The following is a 23,740-nucleotide window of genomic DNA, read 5'->3' as shown; positions in this document are numbered from 1 at the left end:
TTATTTATAATTATTATAGTAATTATGATTATTATTATGAATAATATTAATAATATCCCTTTAATCATGCAACACCCCATTCATAATACCCCATTCATAATATTTTGAATGGCTGTTAAATGTATTGATAGGTTTGAGTGCTTCAGTGAGCTTGAGAGGGCTTATTAGTGCTCCAAACCTGATTGATGCATAAATAACTGACTTATTCCCATGTTGTAAAGTTGAGTTTGATGATTGGAGTTGAGGTAAATAGGCCTACTGGTGTGCAAAAATAAGGGGTTGAGGTTCGAATCAGTTTTTGTGTGTATAGCCTACATGAGCTAGGCTATTCGTCCCTCATGAAATCCCTCAATCAGTCCGTTTGGAGGGCTGTGTTATTTTTCACATTCTTTTACAGTGAAATTGCGCTTTTGTAGACAAGAGTTCATTTTCAGACGATTATGTTGGTGTTTTTCTTCGTTATCAATCTACAGAGGTCTCGAGATGACAAATGGCCTTGTCAAAATCACGCCAGTCAAAACATTTTACCACCCCTCTGGAAGGAATTGTGTAAAATGCCCTACATTTAGATAGGCTATACAGACACTGTACAAACAGTAATAACTTTCTCAAGCTCATGTGAAACGGTGGGAAACACGCTCTGGATAACAAGTTAAAGGAACAATACCATGAGGCAGTCTACATTATCTTGAGGTGCACCTATTTATTGAATCAATCGGCAAATGTCATGAAAAAGGGAAAGGTGTATATGAATACATATGCCTAAGTAGCCCTTGCACACCTTGAACCCCAATGAAATTAAAACTTTCAAAACATGATTAACAAACGTTCGTATTCATCATTAGCATAATATGTTTGTTCCTTATTCATGTGGTTGAAAATAAATCAAAGGTGCATGACTGCATGCCTCAGATCATAAGTTAAATACGCACCCTAATAGGCTATATATGCTAATACTGTTGGTCATGGGCGTTATCTATTTGAATTTCTAATTTAACTAAAAACTGTCCCACTTTCAACTATTTCAAGCCTAAAATCCAAGAATAGTTTTGGCAAAGAGATGCTGCAATACAATTTCGGGCCAGTGTGAACTTTTTCCTCCCCTGTGTTTTATGCTGTCGTAAAACCCACGTGCAGTTGCTCTGATCCTGCGAGTGCTCAGAGGAGAGGGGGCAAGAGCGGGAGGAGATAATATTGTACTTCAGACATAGAGCTTGAAACATACGCCGCGTATCCGAAGTCATACTATTATGGTGTAGGAGTCTGGGAAATACTATTGGAATCACATTCGAGGACCAATCCCCTTTTTCACGCAACAGAGTAAGTCTTGTTAGGTCGATGCTCCCACTTGCCATTTCGTTGAAAAGAACATTGCTCGTAAACTCTAAAAAGTAGCAGACTGTCTACCATTGCCTTAGCGCAAGGATGAGTAGCCTATGTGATGGGAGGTTCACAGACCTGAAAAGCTAATGAGGTTGACTTCCATTTACATTTTAGTGTTTGTACTGGTAAATTGCTTTTGGTCAGGTCAACTCGCTGTGTTAATTTATTTTACTTTCAAAATTGATTACACATGTTCATGCAATGTGTAAACTGTGCGTAAAGTGCGATTGTTAGATATTTTGCTTCTTTTACATATGTTGTATTGTGTAATAATTCACTTATTTCAAAGCAACATCATTTGAATGCTCAACTTGTCTCTTTCAAGTAGACTAAGTTAGGCCTACTGCTTACTGTCTCCTCTAGCTCCTGTTTGAGATGTTAAAACCCGGTGACCCTAGCGGATCTGCTTTCTTGAAAGTGGACCCGACGTACATGCAACACTGGCAGCAGCTCTTCCCTCAAAGCCAGTTGAAGAATGGAGGCATTACGCAGCTGCAGCCGCCGGACAGGGTAGCTGTTCCGGTGGAAAGTCTCCGTCAGCGGCCGAACCTGATCTCCTCCACATCATCATCGTCGGCTTTAACACCTTCCTCCACATCTTCATCGACTCCATCCGTTTCATCATTGGCAGGTTTATCTCAACTATCTGTGCCACAAATTGCACTTTTTGGACAAACTCTCTCTTCTGACATTGTCTCGTCAGACAACACCAACCTCCAAGCGAAAGAACTTTGTATATCCTCCAGCTTTAAGAATGACAAAGGGTCCAGATTTAAACTGACCTCCGATGAGTTAGACTACTACCTCTACGGACAGCAGAGAATGGAGATTATCCCATTGAACAATCACACCGGAGACCACAACAATCGTATGTATGAATGCCACACACATACTATTCCAGTGGAAATATTGTTTTCCCTTTATTTAAAGGGGGCATTATTTAACGAGGCTATACAGCTGTTAAAAGGTGACCGCATTTTAGGCCCATTAGAAAATGTGATTTGACTTTATGCTCACAATTGAACAAATACACTTCAATAATTTTAATCTCGCTCCTCCCCATCACTCATTATCAGACTTTATGGGCTAATATAAACTAAGCTAGGCCTAGCTAGGCTTTCTATTGCCTTTTAATCAAGGGTCCTCGAGCACACCAAACTTCTGTTTTGGCCCATTAAAGTCATGCTTCTCAGCACTTACCATCAGCAAGTGCCCCGCGCGTGTATGGGTAATATGGGTCAATTAGGCGTATGCATGGTTCACTAACTCTGATCATCTATATTCACAGCAATTTATGTATAGACTATACCACTGATGAACAAATATAGTATTTTTCATGTGTTCAACCGCAGCACAACTTGCAAGGGCGACAAATGTATTAGCTATAGCCCATTTACAACCGTTGATATAGGCTTTAACAATAGCCCACATGTCCTTATTTGCCTATAATTCCAATTTATAGACAGTTAAAGGGATTCCACAAATAATCATATTCTGATAAATATGATAAATAAGAAATAACACTGAGCTCGTCATTGATAGGCTAATATTAGGCCTTTAGGCTAAGTAAAAAAAAAAAATCAATGGAAGCTTTTATCAATTTGTTTTCTTATTAGTGCCCAATAAAACAATCATTTTCTCTTTTCATTTTCTTCAAATAAACATCATCACATTATTTATATTTATTATTCAATTGATTTTGACATCAGAAATTCCGTCTGCGTTCTTCATCAGTCTTTTATTTTATTTTTTTGCTTGAAGAATTTTTGCTTTTACATTATCGGTTGGAAATAGACGTCGAGGACAACCCTCTCTATATTAAAGCGAAGTTTGAAATGGTGGTGTTTATTTAAGGTGATAAAACGGCCCATCAGCAGTAATCTCCATCGATATGTGCCACAAGGAGATGAGGGATGGGGGGACAAGCCACAATTAATTGCTGTATAGTTTTGTAGAAGAGAGTGGACTGAGTGTGGATCAGAGATCGATCTTTTCCATCGGCCGCTATTCATCATCCGAACATGGTATATGGAAGTCTCCCGGGGACAGCGAGACTGCTTTATCTACATTCGGTATTCTCTCCCCCATATTTCAAACCAATGCTATGTCGGTCATTTATAAAATAGCTGAAGTGTGTATTACACAAGGAAACATACAATTCCATTTACTTCATAATTTGTGTAATTACACCGACAGCCAGATAGGTTTTAATGTGTAGGCCCTACTTGAGTTTAGGCTATGTGTAACCTGTTAATAGGCTAAACTGTTTTTCTAGCTCAGAAGCCCTAACAGGACTTTTGGGGGTACTTAACACTTGAAGACGATTATATTAATCAGTCAAAAAGGTGTTGGTTTGTCCTTAGGCCATTTCGCCAAATATTTCGGCCGTGTTGAAATTAAACTTTCTTACTGCATGACCAACGAAGCATGTTGCTGGTGCTGTTCAGGTATTTGAATGACTGTAACATACAAATTTAAAATAACATTTGATTTGATTTGATTTGACATATAGACAAGTAGCCTACATTTTTAAACTTTATTATTTAAATGAAATTCATTACGCATTGCATGGGGAACAGTCTGGGAGTAGCCTACGATTCCAGTTTACTCCATTCATGTTTGTAAAACAGCCCCAATTTATCGCCAAAATTAACATATCAACAACATGACAACATCGGTGGGATATGTATGGTCTTGACTTGAGTTGCACACCTCTTTCAGTTCCAAAATGAATCCCCCCAGTATCATGACTCATGCCGCTATGACAGCAAGGAGCAAGGCCACACCATAGTCGCACCCTATTCTTAAGTTGATTTAGATATAACTTTTTTATTCATTTAGTGACAGAAGGTGCAATGTTTTTCAATCCCTCTGTAAACCCAATTAGGCATATATTTAACATAATTATGTTTGGTTATGCATAAACATTATTGTGGCCTCTTAAATGAGCAATATAATCAAATTATAATTTTCAAACAATGCAGAAGATTTGCATGAAAATGTTTTCAAAACATGTCACAAAATACTTATGTTGAATGATTGCTTAAAAATGTGTGTACTTCCTCCCTTCCTCCTGACCAATGACTCTTCTACCCATATATATATATATAAGTACAATAAAGTAAAAACATATATATATACATATATATCAAAATGCAAATAAGTTATACTTATTACACATATATTTTTTCCTGGTCAAAGTGTTAGTACATGTGATAGTAACCCATGTGTACCATGTGAGACGAGTTGCTGGTAAACCCCCTCTACCTGCTGTGCCCTGCAGGGTGTGACATGTGTGCAGATAACCGTAACGGAGAGTGCCCCATGCACGGGCCCCTGCACTCGCTGCGGCGCTTGGTGGGGACAAGCAGTGCAGCGCCGGCCGTGCCGCCCCCAGATGTCCCTGACTGGCTGCGGGACCTGCCCCGTGAGGTGTGCCTCTGCACCAGCACTGTGCCCGGCCTTGGCTACGGCATCTGTGCCGCCCAGCGTATCCCACAGGGCACCTGGATCGGCCCCTTTGCGGGAGTCCCCCTCCTCCTGGATAAGTTGCAGTCAGGAGGGGTGCGCAACACAAGGCACTTATGGGAGGTAAGTTCATGGTTCATGATGATGAAATTAAAATTGTGTAACATCACTCCAGGTACTGTAACAGTACACATGAGCAGGATTGGGTTGTGAAGTTTTGGACACATCCACTCGATTTTGTCTTTAAAGTGTGGCCCCATGATATGGGTACTAGAAATGACCCTGAAGTGTTTCAGTATAGGAATAATGTCATGATGTAAGTGCTGCATACACTGATTGAAAGTGATTCAATGTGTATACAGTTCAAGGGAAAATTCAATGTCCTGTATACTGTAAGTATGAATACCTGCATTAGCATTTGGCGGTATGCTAATGATTTGAATCGGTTTTGTGTGGCAAGTGAAATTGATAGATAACTCCCATGAGGTAGTGGTGATAAAGGTCACTGTTTCCTCAGCTGACCAATGATCATTCTCACCCGTTAACCACATCAACGGATATTTGAGGCTGAGAATTCAGAGCACGGGAGAAGGCCACGATACAGTGTACCTGCCAAAAGAGGTGCCTTTTAAACTAACTGACGCAAATTCGTTTTTTTCCCCCTAACATCCAACATACGAATATTACAAAGAAATGAAGTGTGATGTTTTTGAATGGCATTTGGTTTGAATGGCGTTCTATCAGTTTGTCGCTTAAATCAATAGTTGATTTATCACTGCCAATTTTTACCGCATTAAAGGGTATATATATATATATATATATATATACACTACCGTTCAAAAGTTTGGGGTCACTTAGAAATTTCTTGTCCATTAAAATAACATCAAAATTATTAGAAATATAGTGTAGCCATTGTTAATGTTGTAAATCACTATTGTAGCTGGAAACGGCTGATTGTTAATGGAATATCTACATAAGCGTACAGAGGCCCATTATCAGCATCCATCACTCCTGTGTTCCAATGGCACGTTGTGTTAGCTAATCCAAGTTTATAATTTTAAAAGGCTCAATGATCATTAGAAAACCCTTTTGCAATTATGTTAGCACAGCTGAAAACTGTTGTTCTGATTAAAGAAGCAATAAAACTGGCCTTCTTTGGACTAGTTGATATCTGGAGAATCAGCATTTGTGGGTTCGATTGCAGGCTCAAAATGGCCAGAAACAAAAACTTTTTTCTGAAACTCGTCAGTCTATTCTTGTTCTGAGAAATTAAGGCTATTCCATGCGAGAAATTGTCAAGAAACTGAAGATCTTGTACAACGCTGTGTACTACTCCCTTCACAGAACAACGCAAACTGGCTCTAACCAGAATAGAAAGAGGAGTGGGAGGCCCCGGTGCACAATTGAGCAAGAGGACAAGTACATTAGAGTGTCTAGTTTGAGAAACAGATGCCTCATATGTTCTCAACTGGCAGCTTCATTAAATAGTACCCGCAAAACACCAGTCTCAACGTAAACAGTGAAGAGGCTACTCTGGGATGCTGGCCTTCTAGGCAGAGTTGCAAAGAAAAAGCGATATCTCAGACTGGCCAATAAAAATAAAAGATTAAGGTGGGCAAAAGAACACAGACACTGGACAGAGGAACTCTGCCTAGAAGGCCAGCATCCCGGAGTCGCCTCTTCACTGTTGACATTGAGACTGGTGTTTTACGGGTACTATTTAATGAAGCTGCCAGTTGAGGATTTGTGAGGCGTCTGTTTCTCAAACTGGACACTCTAATGTACTTGTCCTCTTGCTCAGTTGTGCACTGTGGCCTCCCACTTCTCATTCTATTCTGGTTAGGGCCAGTTTGCGCTGTTCTGTGAAGGGAGTAGTACACAGCGTTGTACGAGCTCTTTATAAACTTGGATTATTTAACACAACGTGCCATTGGAACTGGTTGGTGGTTGCTGATAATGGGCCTCTGTACGCCTATGTAGATATTCCATTAAAAATCAGCCGTTTCCAGCTACAATAGTCATTTACAACATTAACAATGTCTTCACTGTATTTCTGATCAATTTGATGTTATTTTAATGGACAAAAAAATGTGCTTTTCTTTCAAAAACAAGGACATTTCTAAGTGACCGCAAACTTTTGAACGGTACTGTATATAGTGTATATCTGTGCAGAAATATGATCTCAAGAAACAGTCTTCGGAGTTCACATATGATGTGGGGGTGTATAATTAAAGAACATTGTGGTATTTGGCCGTCATGGCTCTTCACCCACAAACTGGCTGTTGTAAAGGCCCCTGAGGCAGGATAGAACACTATTACTGCTTATATATGTATTGTGTGACAGAGCTTTAAACACTGGCTCTGCCAGAGAGGACTGTAAAAATTCCAATAGATTAAACAGATCTGAGGTGGGTGGAGGGAGGGAAAACTCAGAAAGAGAATCCAATATTCCAATCCACCCTCGGCTGCAGGGCCTCTTTCTTCACGAAACGCAGTAAGTGTTAAACTCTCCAATCATTATTGATAAAAAGAAAAACAGGCACCGATATACTCTCCTCAATACCTGCTCTGTGTTGTCTACTCTACACTTTTCAAGTGTCCAGTTAAGCCACTTGATGCCAATGTCTAATAAGCATATTCTTCTCTGCAATAAAATGGGATAGCATGGATTTTAGAACTATTCTCTGGAAGTCTGCCGCAATTACTTTGGGGAAGATGGGATTCATCTTTTTTTCTAGACGCAGACTTAGCCTATTCATAAACTTAAAAGCATTGTCAATGGAGAATCTCCAATAAACATGTTTTTAGGTCTGGGAATAGAATAGCAGCCCTGTAAATTCTGGAGGGTGATGTCATCATGTGTTGGAATATGGCAGGATTAAGGTCACTTATGAACACTTATGTTGTATCATCTATAGGTTCTCAATATGTTCAGGGTACCCTACACAGCCCAGATTGAAATGCAGCATTTGGCTTGTTCAATTAATAGGGCCATATAGTTTTAACATAGGCTTAACTTTGCAGTCGGTTTTCTTTTATATTTTAATGGATGTCATGTAAAAAAATATCTATATATGATTGAGAGGTACGCATAATAACAACATCAACAACATTGTTGCTGCTGTTTATTTGTTTGGTTCTGTGGAAAATGTAGGCCTACCTTGGCCATAGATTTTGTGGTTGACACATAGTGATTGTGGTTGTTCACCATTCCTATTAGACACTCAGGAATTGAGTGACCTAATTTTACGGAACTGTAAGTTCCACACAGACTGCCGGCATTTGACTTTCCCACAGTGTTCCCACTGGACGTGTAGCATGGCCTTGTGTTAAGACTGTCCACTCTGACGCTGGAATGTCCAGGGTTCAAGAAGGTCCCGTGTGCTTGCCATAGAACATAAAGAAATGGCATCTTATAACGGGATAAGAATGAAGTGATATAACTTATGCAACAACAACTACAGCATGGCCATACACAAGCCATCTCCTCAAAAGGAGAAAAGAATGGGAAGAATGTTGTGTATTGGGACTAAAATGAATCACCGTAGACGTGATTTAATGTGGCAAAGATATTATAACAAAAACGGTCACGTGTTGGCAATGTAGAGGACACGAGATCAAGTACCAGTAAGGAATTGTGAGTGGGGAAGCTATACTGCTAAGTAACACAGTGAGGTTTGTTACAGTGGTGCCATGACCACAGTTGCGCTCACCTCAATGGCTGGGGTCACTGTGGTGTGAGTTTAGAGGGGTGAGTGTAACAGAGTTAACTTTGTGCCTTAAACTCACTCTACTGCTTGAAAGGTTGCCAATGGTGCTGCTAGACGAGTGCCTTTTCAGTGGTGCAACCGGTTACTACATTGTCAAGCAGGGTGTTCTTGTGTGTTGGCCAGGCAGAGGACACAAGATCAAGTACCAGTAAGGACTACTGAGCAAGGAAGCTGTACTGCTAAGTAGCACAGTGATGTGGCCCATGGCTGGGCCTTTTAGTTGCCTATCTCCATGAGACTCAGATTTAGTAGACTTATATGTCATCATTCCTTGAAACTGCACCAGTGGGTGTTCTTGGGGAATAATATGCTGCTTAGGCCACAGGCCAGGATAATTATTTGTATTTTGCATGAGCCAGTGTGGAGGTGACATGTTTAACGTTGGTTCACTGACTCAGAAAGCTACATAATTTGTCATTTAAGTTATTTTATGGTCCATTTCCCCTCTGATTCCTGACCTCCGTTGTGTGAGAAAGCATATCTACACTCTTAGAAAAAAGGGTTCCAAAAGGGTTCTTTGGCATTCCCCACAGGTAGAACCCTTTTGGGTTTCATGTAGAACCCTCTGTCTATTATCTAAACATTGGCTGATTGAATGGATAATTATTATGCCCTGATTTATTTTATAGTTGTAAAATGTGAGTGCTGAAACAGTTTCAAGTGAGCATTTTTATGTTTTTAGTCTGTATGTCAAACAGCAGACAATTTTTCTTGGTTGAGTTTTTAAATGTCCAGTGTAGCTGTTTTTCTCTCAATATCAAATATTTTCTAGGTAACAATTAAGTACCTTACTGTGATTGTTGTCAATTAAAATTGTCAAAAAGAAACAAGAATAGCTTCGAAGCAAAGAGCAATTTCTCAAGCAAGAATTTAGCTAGTACTGTATAGGAGGGCTCTGAGTAGGGAGGGGGAAACTGAAAACTAGCTGTTATTGGCAGAGAGGTTTGGAACTCTCTTTCTTATTGGTCTATTAACTCATTTAATTTTGGTGATGTCACCAGGCAGGCCAAAACTCAATCCCACCAAAACAGCCTGAAATTTCATGCAGTCTTTTCAAACAGTTCTGACACTAAATGGACATTATCATAATTTTCACAATTTCATAGTATTATTCCAAACTCATAGTGTGGAAATATATATAAAACACAGGAAATGTCACGTTTTTGACTGCACTGAGACTTTAATGATTTATTAAGATTAAGATTAAAATCCCTTTATTGGTCAATTGCACACAAGAGCCAACTGAAATGTATGGTTTCCTAATCCAACATTAAAAAACTGTTTCACCATAAAGTTGGTCAAATTCAAACATTTACATACTTATCTGTCACATCATACCATACTATAGCAGGTAGCTGACTTGATGTCAGTGTTTTGCTTCACTTTTACAGTGTATGTATCAGTGGAGACTGGTGGGAGGAGATATAGGAGGATGGGCTCATTGTAATGGCTGGAATGGAATTAATGGAACAGAGTTCTACCTGTATTTGATACTGTTCCATTGATTCCATTCCAGCCCTTACAATGAGCACATCCTTCTATAGCTCCGCCCACTAGCCTCCTCTGGTATGTATATGAGCTATACAGTGCCTTCGGAAAGTATTCAGACCCCTTGACTTTTTCCACATTTTATTACGTTACAGCCTTGATTCAATTTTTTTTTTTTTTACCTCATCAATCTACACACAATACCCCATAATGACAAAGCAAAAACATTTTTTTAGAAATGTTTGCTAATTTATTACAAATAAAAAACGGAATTATTACATTTACATAAGTATTCAGACCCTTTACTCAGTACTTTGTTGAAGCACCATTGGCAGCGATTACAGCATTGAGTCTTTAAAAAAAAAAAAATACATCATACCAGTCATCCAACATATTCCCATTCAGAGCGACACAGAGAAGCATCCAGGGTCAATGCCCTGCTCAAGGGCACAAATCGACACACAATACCCCATAATGACAAAGTAAAAAGAGGTTAAACCTTTTTTTTTTGCACATTTCTTAAAAATAAAAACCAGAAATACCTTATTTACATAAGTATTCAGACCATTTGCTATGAGACTCGAAATTGAGCTCAGGTGCATTCTGTTTCCATTGATCAACCTTGAGATGTTTCTACAACTTGATTGGAGTCCACCTGTGGTAAATTCAATTGATTGGATTTGAAAAGGCACACACCTGTCTATATAAGGTCCCACAGTTGACAGTGCATGTCAGAGCAAAAACCAAGTCATGAGGTCGAAGAAATTGTCCGTAGAGCTCCGAGACAGGATTGTGTCGAGGCACAGATCTGGGGAAGGCTACCAAAACATTTCTGCAGCATTGAAGGTCCCCAAGAACACAGTGGCCTCCATCATTCTTAAATGGAAGAAGTTTGGAACCACCAAGACTCTTCCTTCGACCTGGCCACCCGGCCAAACTGAGCAATCTGGGGAGAAGGGCCTTGGTCAGGGAGGTGACCATGGTCACTCTGTCAGAGCTCGAGAGTTCCTCTGTGGAGATAAGAGAACCTTCCAGAAGGACAACCATCTTTGCTGCACTCCACCAGTCAGGCCTTTAAAGTAGAGTGGCCAGACAGAAGCCACTCCTCAGTAAAAGGCACATGACAGCTCTCTTGGAGTTTGCCTAAAGACTCTCAGACCATGAAAAACAAGATTCTCTGGTGTGATGAAACCATGATTGAAATCTTTGACCTGAATATCAAGTGTCAAGTCTGGGGGAAACCTGGCACAATCCTTACGGTGAAGCATGGTGGTGGCACAATCATGCTGTGGGGATGTTTTTCAGCGGCAGGGACTGGGAGACTAGTCAGGATCGAGGCAAAGATGAATGGAGCATGCCTGCTCCTGAGCATTCAGGACCTCAGACTGGGGCGAAGATTCACCTTCCAACAGGACAACAACCCTAAGCACACAGCCAAGACTTTTTACTTAACACTTATTTTTTCTGAACTTCTTTAAGCATTGTTTGTAGGGCTTGTAAAGTAAGCATTTCACTGTAAGGCCTACACCTGTTGTATTCTGCGCATGTGACGAATAACATTTGATTTGATAACGCAGGAGTGGCTTCGGAACAAGTTTCTGAATGTTCTTGACTGGCACAGCCAGAGCCCGGACTTGAACCCGATCGACCATCTCTGGAGAGACCTTAAAATAGCTGTGCAGCAACGCTCACCATACAACCTGACAGAGCTTGAGAGGATCTGCAGAGAAAAATGGGAGATACTCCCCAAATACAGGTGTGCCAAGCTTGTAGCGTCATACCCAAGAGACTCCATGCTAAACAAGGGTGTCCGCTGCCACCATATCTATTCGTTATGGCCATTGAAATGCTAGCTGTTAAAATCAGATCCAATAACAACATTAGAGGCTTAGAAATCCAAGGCTTAAAAACAAAGGTGTCCATGTATGCCGATGACTCAAGTTTAATATTAAGTCCGCAAGCTAGATCCCTGCAATGTCTCATTGAAGATCTAGATAACTTTTCTGTACTCTCTTGACTAAAACTTAATTATGATAAGTGTACAATATTATGTATTGGATCTTAAAAAAATACAACTTTTACATTACCCTGCAATTTACCTATAAAATGAGCTGATGGTGAAGTAGACATATTCGGTATTCATATCACAAAATATATAAATAAGCTCTCCACAATACATTTTAATAGAAAACTTGTTAAAATAGACAAGATCCTGCAACCATGGAGAGGTAAATACCTGTCTATTTATGGAAAAATTGCCCTGATTAACTCCTTAGTCATATCTCAGTTTACTCACTTACTTATGGCACTGCCTACTCCTGATGATTAGTTTTTCAAATCATATGAGCAAAAATATTTTGCTTTATCTGGGACAATAAACCGGGCAAAATAAAACGTACCTATCTATACAATGAATATGAATTGGATGGGTTGAGATGATTAAATATAAAAGCACTAAATCTCTCTCTAAAAGCTTCACTCATTCAAAAGTTTAATTTGAACCCTAAATGGTTCTCAAGTAGATTACTAAATTACTAGATTACTCCATTGTTTAAAAATGTCCTTTTTGCCTTTGTGCAGATTGCCATGTTTCATTTTCGATTAATTGAAAATTATACTTTTTTTCAAAGTATCTCTCTTTTTCAAACAAGCATTGCAGAGCTGGCTACAATTTCAATTTCCTCCTCCTGAAAAGATAGAACAAATATTACAACAAATATTATGGCTGAACTCAAATGTGCTGGTTGATAAAATACCTGTATCTATGAGAAAGATGTTTGAAAAGGGTATTTTGTTCTTGAATTATACAATAAATTCGAATGGTAGCGTTATGTCCTTCATGGAGTTCTCAGAATTGTACGGGAAGGTCTGCTCAATCCAAGAGTACAACCAATTGATTACAGCATTACCCCAAAAATGGAGGAGGCAGGTGGCAGCGGGAGGAGGTAGGGAACTGGTCTGTCTGCCCAATATAAAGGATCAAAACTGGCGGAGGAATAAAAACAGCATAAATAGGAAAGTATACCAGTTTCATTTGAGGACCAGGATGTTGACAACTGTGCCATACAGATTGCAAAATGAGTGTGAAAGAGATTTTTGATGTACCGATTCCATGGTACAGGGTGTATGAGTTGATATATAAAACAACGCAAGATTCAAGACTTTGTGCTTTTCAGCTAAAATTATTATATAGAATTCTTGAATATTTGGGGCATAAAATCATCAAAGCTCTGCAGATTTTGTTGTGAGGATACAGAATCAATAGACCATTTATTTTGGTATTGCCCTCAGGTAGCCTGTTTCTGGTCTCAGGTTCAGGAATGGCTGAAAATGCATAGCATTGATGTAAAATTGACCCTAGAAATAGTACTGTTAGGAGATCTGGAGAGACCGGGTCAGTCAATTACTAATATACTAATACTCTTAGTAAAAGTATTTATCTTCAACTCGCAATCTGTGGATTCTATTCGATTAGATAGATTTAAATTGTACGTTAAACATCACAGCATATTTGAAAGGTATGTGTTGCATAGAAACCTGAAGTGGGTGGCCAGCAGAGATAGATGGGATGGGCTGAGAGAAGCTGAGGGTTGGGATGTGGAATTGGAATTGGAGACAAGTGGGAGTGGAGTTGCTGTGTGGGAGATAGAATGATGGTCAAAGATAAAAGTTTAAAAAATAATTTAAAAAAAGTATATTTGAATGACAGTGAGGGGCAGTGTTTTTACAACTAATGCTGGTTTGCCTGAGACTGATGCCATGCAGGTGTTAGTACACATGCATATACACACACTCTCATTCAAATAAACACATACAAGAACACACACATACATGTAATAGTGCCAGACATGCACACAAACATATACAGTTGGCATTGCTGTTATGATTTTAGTTGTCCTTGATGACCTTTGTTTTAAATGTATTATTTTGTTTTAAATAATTTTTTTGCATTGTTGTTTGCTGTTTTCTTCTGTCTTTTCCTTTTTTCTCTTTAATTCATTCTCTTGGTTGTTAGTGCATTGGGGGGTTCTTGGGGGTGGGGAATGGAATTAATTGTATTTTTTATTTTTCCTCTTGGGGGGGGACTGTGGGAGGGGTCTCGAATGGTTGAGGGACAGCTATTGGGGAACTGTGGGGAGATCTTGGAGGGTTCGGGTTCACGTTTTTTGGTAGATCGGTCAACTTGCCCTTGAGCAGGGCATTGGCCCTGGATGCTTCTGTGTGTCGCTCTGAATGGGAATCTGTTGGATGACTGGTATGATGTAGTTGTTGAGCGGCTTCACTGCAAGTATATTGTATGTTTTGAATATTTAATTTTTAATTTTAATTTTTTTATGAAAAAAAGAAGACAATGCTGTAATCGCTGCCAATGGTGCTTCAACAAAGTACTGAGTAAAGGGTCTGAATACTTATGTAAATGTAATAATTACATTTTTTATTTGTAATAAATTAGTAAACATTTCTAAAAAACAGTTTTTGCTTTGTCATTATGGGGTATTGTGTCTAGATTGATGAGGTTAAAAAAAACAATTGAATCAAGGCTGTAACGTAATAAAATGTGGAAAAAGTCAAGGGGTCTTAGTTCTTTCCGAAGGCACTGAAAATATTATGGTTGTTAGTGTTTTTAGTTAATGACAAAAAGCAGGTTTACCATCGTCAAGCATGTCTATTTAATAGTAAAGTAAATGCATTCATTTGCTAATACCTACAGTGCCTTTAGAAAGTATTCACACCCCTTGACCTTTTCTACATTTTGTTATCTTACAGCCTGAATTTAAAATTCATTAAATTTAGATTTTTTTTTGTCACTGGCCCCATAATATCAAAGTGGAATTATGTAAAGTTCCAGTCAAAAGTTTGGACACACTTACTCATTCAAGGGTTTTTATTTATTTTCATTATTTTCTACATTGTAGAATAATAGTTAAGACGTCACAACTATGAAATAACACATATGTAACCACGTAGTAACCAAAAAAGTATTAAGTAAATCAACATAGATTTTAGATTTTAGATTCTTCAAAGTAGCCACCCTTTGCCTTGATGACAGCGTTGCAGACTCTTGGCATTCTCTTAACCAGCTTCACCTGGAATGATTTTCCAACAGTCTTGAAGAAGTTCCCACATATGCTGAGCACTTGTTGGCTGCTTTTCCTTCACTCTGCGGTCCAACTCATCCCAAACCATCTCAATTGGATTGAGGTCAGGTGATTGTGGAGACCAGGTCATCTGATGCAGCACTCCATCCCTCTCCTTCTTGGTCAAAAAACAAATGATAGTCCCACTAAAAGCAAACCAGATGGGATGGCGTTTCGCTGCAGAATGCTGTGGTACCCATGCTGGTTAAGTGTGCCTTGAATTCTAAATAAATCACTGACAGTGTCACCAGCAAAGCACCCCCACACCATCACACCTCCTCCTCCATGCTTCAAGGTGGGAACCACACATGTGGAGATCATCCGTTCACCCACTCTGCGTCTCACAAAGACACGGCGGTTGGAATAAGAAATCTGGAATTTGGACCCGTCAGAACAAAGGACAGATTTCCACCCGTCTAATGTCCATTGCTCGTGTTTCTTGGGCCAAGCAAGTCTCTTCTTCTTATTGGTGTCCTTTAGTAATGGTTTCTTTGCAGCAATTCGACCATGAAGGCCTCCTCTGAACAGTTGATGCTGAGATGTGTCTGTTACTTGAACTCTGTGAAGCATTTATTTGGGCTGCAATTTCTGAGGCTGGTAACTCTGATGAACTTATCCTCTGCAGCAGAGGTAACTCTGTGTCTTCCTTTCCTGTGGCGGTCCTCATGAGAGCCAGTTTCATCATAGTGCTTAATGGTTTTTGCGACTGCACTTGAAGAAACTTTAAAAGTTCTTGATACTTTCCGGATTGACTGACCTTCATGTCTTATAGTAATGATGGACTGTCATTTGTCTTTGCTTTTTTGAGTGTCTTTGCTTATTTGAGCTGTTCTTGCCATAATATGGACTTGTTCTTTTACCAAATAGGGCTATTTTCTGTATACCACCCCTACCTTGTCACAACACAACTTATTGGCTCAAACGCATTAAGAAGGAAATAAATTCCACAAATTAACTTTTAACAAGGCACACCTGTTAATTTAAATGCATTCCAGGTGACTACCTCATGACACTGATTGAGAGAATGCCAAGAGAGCACAAAGCTGTCATCAATGCATAGGGTGGCTACTTTGAAGAATCTGAAATATAACATATATTTAGATTTTTTTTTACACTTTTTTGGTTACTACATGATTCCATATGTGTTATTTCACAGTTTTATGTCTTCACTATTATTCTACAATGTAGGAAATAATAAAAACATAGAAAAACCCTGGAAATAGTAGGTGTGTCCAAACGTTTGTCCAGTACTATGTGTATTTTTTATGAAAAAGAATGAAAATGTTAAATGTCTTGTCAGTAAGTATTCAGTCCCTCTGGTATGGCAAGCCTAAATAAATTCAGGAGTAAAAATGTGCTTAACAAGTCACATAATAAGTTCCATGGAGTCTGTGTGAAATAATAGTGTTTAACATGATTCTTGAATAACTACCTCATCTCTGTACCCCACACAAACAATTATCTGTAAGGGCCCTCAGTCGCCTAGTGAATTTCAACCACAAAGAGCAGGGAGGTTTTCCAATGCCTCGTGAAGAAGGGCACTTATTGGTGGCTGGGTAAGGCGTACATTACTGATCAATTAGAATGAATACAATCAGTAGTTTGGTATACTATAGGTAGTCAATGTATGGCATTGTTGCAATCTGTGTCTGTGTCCTCTGATCACATTCAGGGCAATGAGCTGGAATAACAAGTAGTGGAGATTAAGAGAACTGATAAATTACTGAACTTACATTGATTTGCTGTAAAAGTGGACCAACTGTCATTGATTGCGTCTCAGGACCAGTTTTCCACTTCTTTTGGAAAAGGCCAGTGCTAGGTAGATTATGGAAGGTTTTGAGGAAAGGTAAACAGATCCACTGCACTCACCTTCAGTAAACCTTTTAAATTATAATCATACAGTATCACTGAGAAGACTGCTTTTACTTAGCAGCCAGTGTGAAAGCCCTGTAACAACCTTAGGTTCCAATAGTATTTGCCATCACCAAGAGCGAGCAAGATGCATGAAAAAATATCTAAAGCCTAATCACTAATAGCCCTATATGAAACATTAAAACTAATTATCATGTAATGTCCAATGCCGTTTATATTCCACTGCACTTACAGTCTCAACCAGGGGTTTGGTAAGGCGTTGATATATTTTTTTGTGACATTTTAAAGCTGCCACAATATGTGTATTGATGCTCTCTTATACTGTAGCTACCTACCTCTGCGGAATCTATTTGTGGCATATGTTAGTGTGATAGTCACCCCGAAAAGTCCTTAACCCTAATTCAACAGGCATTTTCTCTGGGTGAGGGCATGATGACAGATTTCAGTTGTGTCTGCCTTTATACCTCTGCCATGAATTACATTGAGTGAGCTTAAAGAGATGTTCCGGGAACTTTTGTATACTTTTTTGCCAGTAGTTTTAAAATTAGCCCTCATGAGCCAAAAGTGGTCCCCGAAAATTGCGTACTATATGCACCACGAGATTATTCGCTCTCTCTCGCTGCTGTGTGTACATGTGCATGGAGTTTCCACTGAGCCGTTAGGCCTGCTCTGCAACCTCATTGGATAATGCTGGGTAGGCCTGGGCCAGCCTTCTTCTTTCACTGTGCAACCGCAATGGACCTGATCACATGATTGTGCCTTCTCTGGAAAAAACAAATGTCATGCATGTAGCTCTCTCACGCACTCACTCACTCCCTCAAGCCAGCCATAGAGGAAGATTACCAGCCATAATTGTGCTAAAAAACTTGGATGCTATTGATACTTATGATGTCAGGACCAAGAAGCGAAAACTAGATCTAGATATCGAATGGCAGGGCCGCTCATGAAAGACAAAGGCAGAAGGCAAAATAATAGATATTGGGTGCTTTTCCGAGATGGCCTCAAGGATGGCCTCACTGTTGCCTCATCCAGTGTTGGACATCCATAAAAGTAATCTTCGGGCGAAAGGTAAGAGACTAAGCTTTAGCATTAGAAACAATGTTGATATTTTATTCAGTTAGAAGCCTATTTTGAGTGTTTATGTAAAGAGGAACTGTTCTGTGTCAACGTTAGCTAGGCTGTCCAACAGTCTGTCTGTGTCATAATATGCTTTCAAAGGTAACGTAGCAAGCTAGCTAGCTAACATGGTAAATGCATATTAGGGAACATCATACTGTCCGTCTAGCCAACTAAAACACATTTCAAAACATGAAATCACTCTACTAATGTATGTTGTGTATTTTTGTAGATGCATAGAATCTCTTGTTGACTGGCTAGAAGGGTGGACATTGTTGTTGTTTGTAGCTACCAGTGTCTAGCTAGCAGGCTAAGTGGCTAGGCTATGTTTACAACTGGTTGTCTGTAACTATTTGAAACAGTAGGTTTCGGTACTAGCTATATTGTTATTATTAGGCTATACGATAGAGAATGATAGAGGTCTCTAGTGGCCAAAAGGCTGTTTTAGCATGGGCAGCACCATTGAGGGCTTCCACCATTTTAATGTAATCAACTGGGTGGGGCTTCCAACTTCATTGGCTGATCCCTCCTGATGACTCATGTCCATCCGGATCATCAGGAGGGATCTGCCAATAGTGAAAAAGAAAATATACTTCTTCAAAATGGAGATTCCCTCAATGGCACAGCCCTGTCAGAGACTCTATAATGGTACCGATACAAAGATGAGTCCTCTATCATTCTCTATGGGGAATACCTAGTACCTTTTTCACTCTCTGCAGCTCGATTTCATATTTTGATCCGCTGCCTAGTTGAAGCCAAGCCCCTGATGCAGTGTCAGTGTATTACTTTGACTTTTTAGTATCCTTTGTAAGTAATGTGATCATTTTCCAGACAAGAATTACTGATAGAAGAACAAGGAATAGCAGAGCTGGGTTCAGACATGCCAGATGATCAAACATGCAAGAGGCTCTTGGCGTCAGGTAAGGTTTGATTTGGACTAGCTGTCATTTGTTGATGGAATGTTTCCCATGTTATGTGTGTCATATATGGACTCTGAAGAAAGATTTACAAGCCTAGCTTCATCATGTTCTGGCCATTTAACCTGTTGTGTTTTCTATTTGAAGAATGGGCAAGATGAGTATTGCTGATGAGGATGATGGCAGTTTGAATGAGGATGAGATCAATGACATTCACAACAGCATGTAAATATAACTGTGCTCTGTTCCCTGCAATGTAGCTACAGTTTTGTGTAAAACTAGAATACTGTGAGAATCATCACATAAGCATGCATGTAGGTCATGTGATGAATTGGCATCAACACTCTTATGGTCTGTAAGGAATATGTCTCTCTGGTTTCTGCCCTGTGGAATAAGAAGTAGGATGGTGGCTAGGACGATGGTTCCAGCAGTTTACAAACAATAGGTCTGACCCATCAGGGAGTGTACCTGTTAGGCCAAACATGATGCTTGTATATGGCTGGAACCATCTCCCTAGACGGCCTGTTATTCCATACCGACAATTTGCAGTTGTACATATTACAATACAGTGTAGCCTATTATCAGCTGATGCAAAGCCGCTTTTAAATAATAGCTGTCTCTAATTGAGTTTATGTGATGACTCATCGTTGATTCTGTAGAAGTGACAGCGGTGTAGCGTTTACTTGACTCATCTATGTTTTCAGCATTGTATGGTTTCAAAGTGACTGATCGTATCACACAAACGTCAAATCCACTGACACACTCATAGCCAAATCTACTTAAGGTTTCACATGAGCAAAGGACCAGGTTTGAGAACAAAACCAGACTTTGTTTACATGTTGGTAAACCAGGTGCACAGCTGTATGTTCATGGCTGTCACTGTGTGCAAATTCCCACTCTTATTGTCCTAAAGTTTTGAAAAGGCTCTGCACAAATGAATTTATTTTTGTTTGACATGTAACCCATTTCTGTGTGCTAAAGACTTTTCGTATGTACAGGAGATGGACATCGGCAGTCATGACTCTCCAGTCCCACATCCACCACACCTTGACCTTCCTGCGGCCTTGGCAAAATCCCCTTACCGCACTGGAGTTGCAATAATCAAGCAAGAAACATATTGCTATTCACACAGACAATGTTCTTTTTCTGGAACTTTATTTTTCAAAAAACAACCAGTGGACTTCTGAACTTTACAAATAACTAATAAATTCACACATGAACAAATGTCAACATGGATTTTCATAAGACACCTAGACCTACCTATAAAGCTATGGCTGCAGTAAGCTCGAATAACCTTGTAGATGATTTATACACATTTTTAAAGGCCAATCATATGATTATGGCTTGCTTCCTATAAGGAAACACACAACACATATTATTCTTACACAATTCCTGTGTTTCTCACATATGTGACAATATATACTGCCAACGTGTAGTTCTGTATTTTGTGTATGAATGTGGCCTACTTCATATAAGACATATAGTCCACTTAAATTAGTTACATGTTTCAGCAGTACCCATATAAGAATACTTTTGATTCATAGAGACCCTTTCGAAAGTACCATACGTGGCACAGTTATACAGGTGTAACAGGATGGGCTATTGTGCTAGAAAATGTTGAATAGGTTACTGGAATTATATTGAATATTGTTTATTCATGCTATCAAATATCCCTGCATTAGAGTGGGTTACGTTCAGAAGTTATGCATTTTTCGAATGAATTAGTCCGATGAAATATCCATTGACATTTTGCATGCGGAGCGCTATTGCAAATGCACCTCGTACTGTGTCATCATTTGCTCCCTCATTCTCTCGGTCCTCGGCCCTAAAGCATCTATTCCAGCCCTCGCTGCTCGAGCCTGGCCCTGGGGTTCCCGCACCTTGTACAACCTGTCCTTATCCTCCTCTTATCCGTGGACCATGTCCTCTCCATCGGCTAGTCTGATGACGAGCAACACAGTGTATACGTTGATTGTCAATATGGGAAGCTTCTAATAGACTTGTGATTTTTAGATTTCATATGTTAATAGGAAGTTTAAAAAAAGTAATTACTGAAGGTATGAATGGGTACTGCTAATCCTGTAGCTTTATTAGTATAATATTTTCATTAGCTATTAGCTCCACTATGTGTAGTACTGTGAAGTATAGCTAGCTATAGCCAGAGCCTTTTATTTCCTGTTTCAAAATACATGGCTCAATATATGCTTCTACACCTGCATTACTAGCTGTTTGGGGTTTTAGGCTGGGTTTCTGTACAGCACTTCGAGATATTAGCTGATGTACGAAGGGCTATATAAAATAAAATTGATAAAAAAATAAAATTGATATATGGCTCTAGCTATAACTAACAAACTAGCCTAGCGATGTTGTCATAAAATACATCAGTTTGTAAATCTGTGTTTATAAAAACACTGTCTATAGCTTGTATACCTTGCCTCTTCAGCTGACATGTTGAAAATATTTACACAATCCATGAGACAACTCTATTAGCTAACTACTGTCTGCCTCTCGTCAATGTGCATCTTGCTAACTGTCACTCAAATGACGAGGGGCTGAAGCTCATTGGCTAGGGGGCTGGCCCACGTGTGCCAAGCTTGCAGTATGTCCCAAAAATCTGTGTAGATTCCCTGAATAGGGACAATGGTGCCACACAGCTTTCAGAAAACAGTCGCTTTCAAACACATTGACACATCCAGCCCAAAGTGGGAGGTTTAAAAAATACTGACAAATTCGCCAAAGTTCCGGAACGTCTCTTTAATCGTCTCTGTTACTACCACTGGCTCCAGAACAGTTTATTTAGATGCATCATCATCCTTTGGTAATAATGCTAAATGGCAATTATTGCTAAACGGTAATTATTGAATGAGTGGTTTGGCCTTGAACTGCACACAATACAATGAACTGAAAATGAGCATGTTCACTTTAGGTGTGTTCACACCATTGAACCGATACAGTGCGGCTCAAGTATCTCATTTGAAGAATCCATCATATGGAGCATAACTGATCCACGTAACCCATTTACATGCCAGCATCGCTTGGGACATGGCCGTTAAGTGTTTCGGCAGATAAGATGGTGGTGGTGGTGGTGGGTAATCCTGCCTGCTTGGGGTCTGTGCTATCCCTGAGTGGGCCGGGTGGGACTCTCCCCAGCTCCCAGCCTCCGTCTAATGGCTTCGGAGGCTGATTTGCTTGATGTAATAAGGCCAGGAGGTCAAACGACTATCAGGCAGCCTTTGGGGTTGCTCCTCTAGCCAGGCATCAACACACAGCTGTTCCAGGACGATTTACAGCCCGGACAGTGACAGAGCCCAATCAGCGCGCCGTAAATGTCGGCCCAGGGAGATTGAGCAGTAACTAAAGCAGTGACAGGACACTGGGAGACAGATCAATGGCTGAGGGGCCATTGAGAACTAACTGTAAGCCACAGCACCTTCTTACCGGACCCAGGAAAAGGAAACATGAGGACCATAAATGGGTGTTATATGTTCTTGGATAAGTTCTTTGATATCTGACACGTTATTGGATTTCTGACTTCCTCTTCTTAACATTTACTGTATGTCATTTTCCCCCTCCTCAACGCTCCATCATTATCATGTATGGGACGTATATAGTACTACCAGAGTATAGTACTTCTAGTTACAAAGAAATCATTATTATGTTTTCTTTTCTGCAGTTAAAATCCGTTCTGTGTGGCGCCAGGAGAATTCGACATTTACTGACAGGGGTCATTCCACTAAATGAATGCCTTTTGATATTTTAACTAGACATGGAGAATTTAATAAATCAGATTTTGAATATGAAAAAGGCTTGCTAAAGTGCCAAAATTCTTCATTTTGACATGTCCCTCCGCCAACCCTGTGTCACTTCTAGGAAGATTTTAACCCACTTAATCCCCAAACTTCTCTACTTTTCACCATCATTGTCAACCCCTAGTTATTTTGTTGATTTGACAAAGTAATTTCTGAAGATTCTTTTTTATATAATTTCATTAGTGATTCATATACGTCTGTCCCTAATTTTAAGGTCAACCCTGTTACGTGAACGGAACTCACTTTTTAATATCGAGAAACTATTTTTTTTTAATTGTAAAAGAAACATTTGATCTAATAGTCAAATCATATAGTAAAAGCACGTCAATCCTGTTACCCATAGATAGACAGGCTAGAAATGTTTTAACAATTAAATGTTTTTGTGAAGCTTGTGTTCAATTGCCACTCCCTGTTGCACAAAACAACCTTCCATCCCCCTGTCACAAGGAGATTTATGTCTGATTTAAGAAGAAATCGCCAACCCTGTTACTTTATTTGGAACTAAATAGGCACTTTCTATAGTCCTTTTTAGATACCATGAACATTTTTTAGTTATATTTGATTTTATTGTAATTCTGACATCGTTATATCAACACAGGACATATTATGGTATTGACATGGCAAGACCTGGCAGTTATTGTCTGTCTCTTCATCATGGTGTAGGTAAACTTCGTCCACTTGGCTTTGAAATGATTTGTTTGTTATCTAAACACAGTTGACAGATGGGTGTGAATAGGGTTGCACATTTTGGGGAATATTCAGAGGTGGAAACTTTCCAT

The 23,740-nt window shown here is 39.5% G+C and overlaps 1 protein-coding gene across 1 annotated transcript in view; it reads left to right on the top strand.

Moving 5' to 3' along the window:
- The first annotated feature begins 1,758 nt into the window (after positions 1 to 1,758).
- prdm6 (PR domain containing 6) overlaps positions 1,759 to 23,740 on the top strand; it is a 56,027-nt gene continuing 34,045 nt past the window's right edge. Inside the window, exons 1-3 of the mRNA XM_038998809.1 lie at positions 1,759 to 2,014; positions 2,087 to 2,251; positions 4,667 to 4,974. Coding sequence (XP_038854737.1) covers positions 1,759 to 2,014; positions 2,087 to 2,251; positions 4,667 to 4,974 — 729 coding nt within the window. The remainder of the gene's footprint in view (positions 2,015 to 2,086; positions 2,252 to 4,666; positions 4,975 to 23,740) is intronic.

Source organism: Salvelinus namaycush, chromosome 1 (genome assembly GCF_016432855.1).
Source record: "Salvelinus namaycush isolate Seneca chromosome 1, SaNama_1.0, whole genome shotgun sequence".
Lineage (NCBI taxonomy): Eukaryota > Metazoa > Chordata > Actinopteri > Salmoniformes > Salmonidae > Salvelinus > Salvelinus namaycush.
This window is presented reverse-complemented; position numbering and strand designations above follow the sequence as displayed.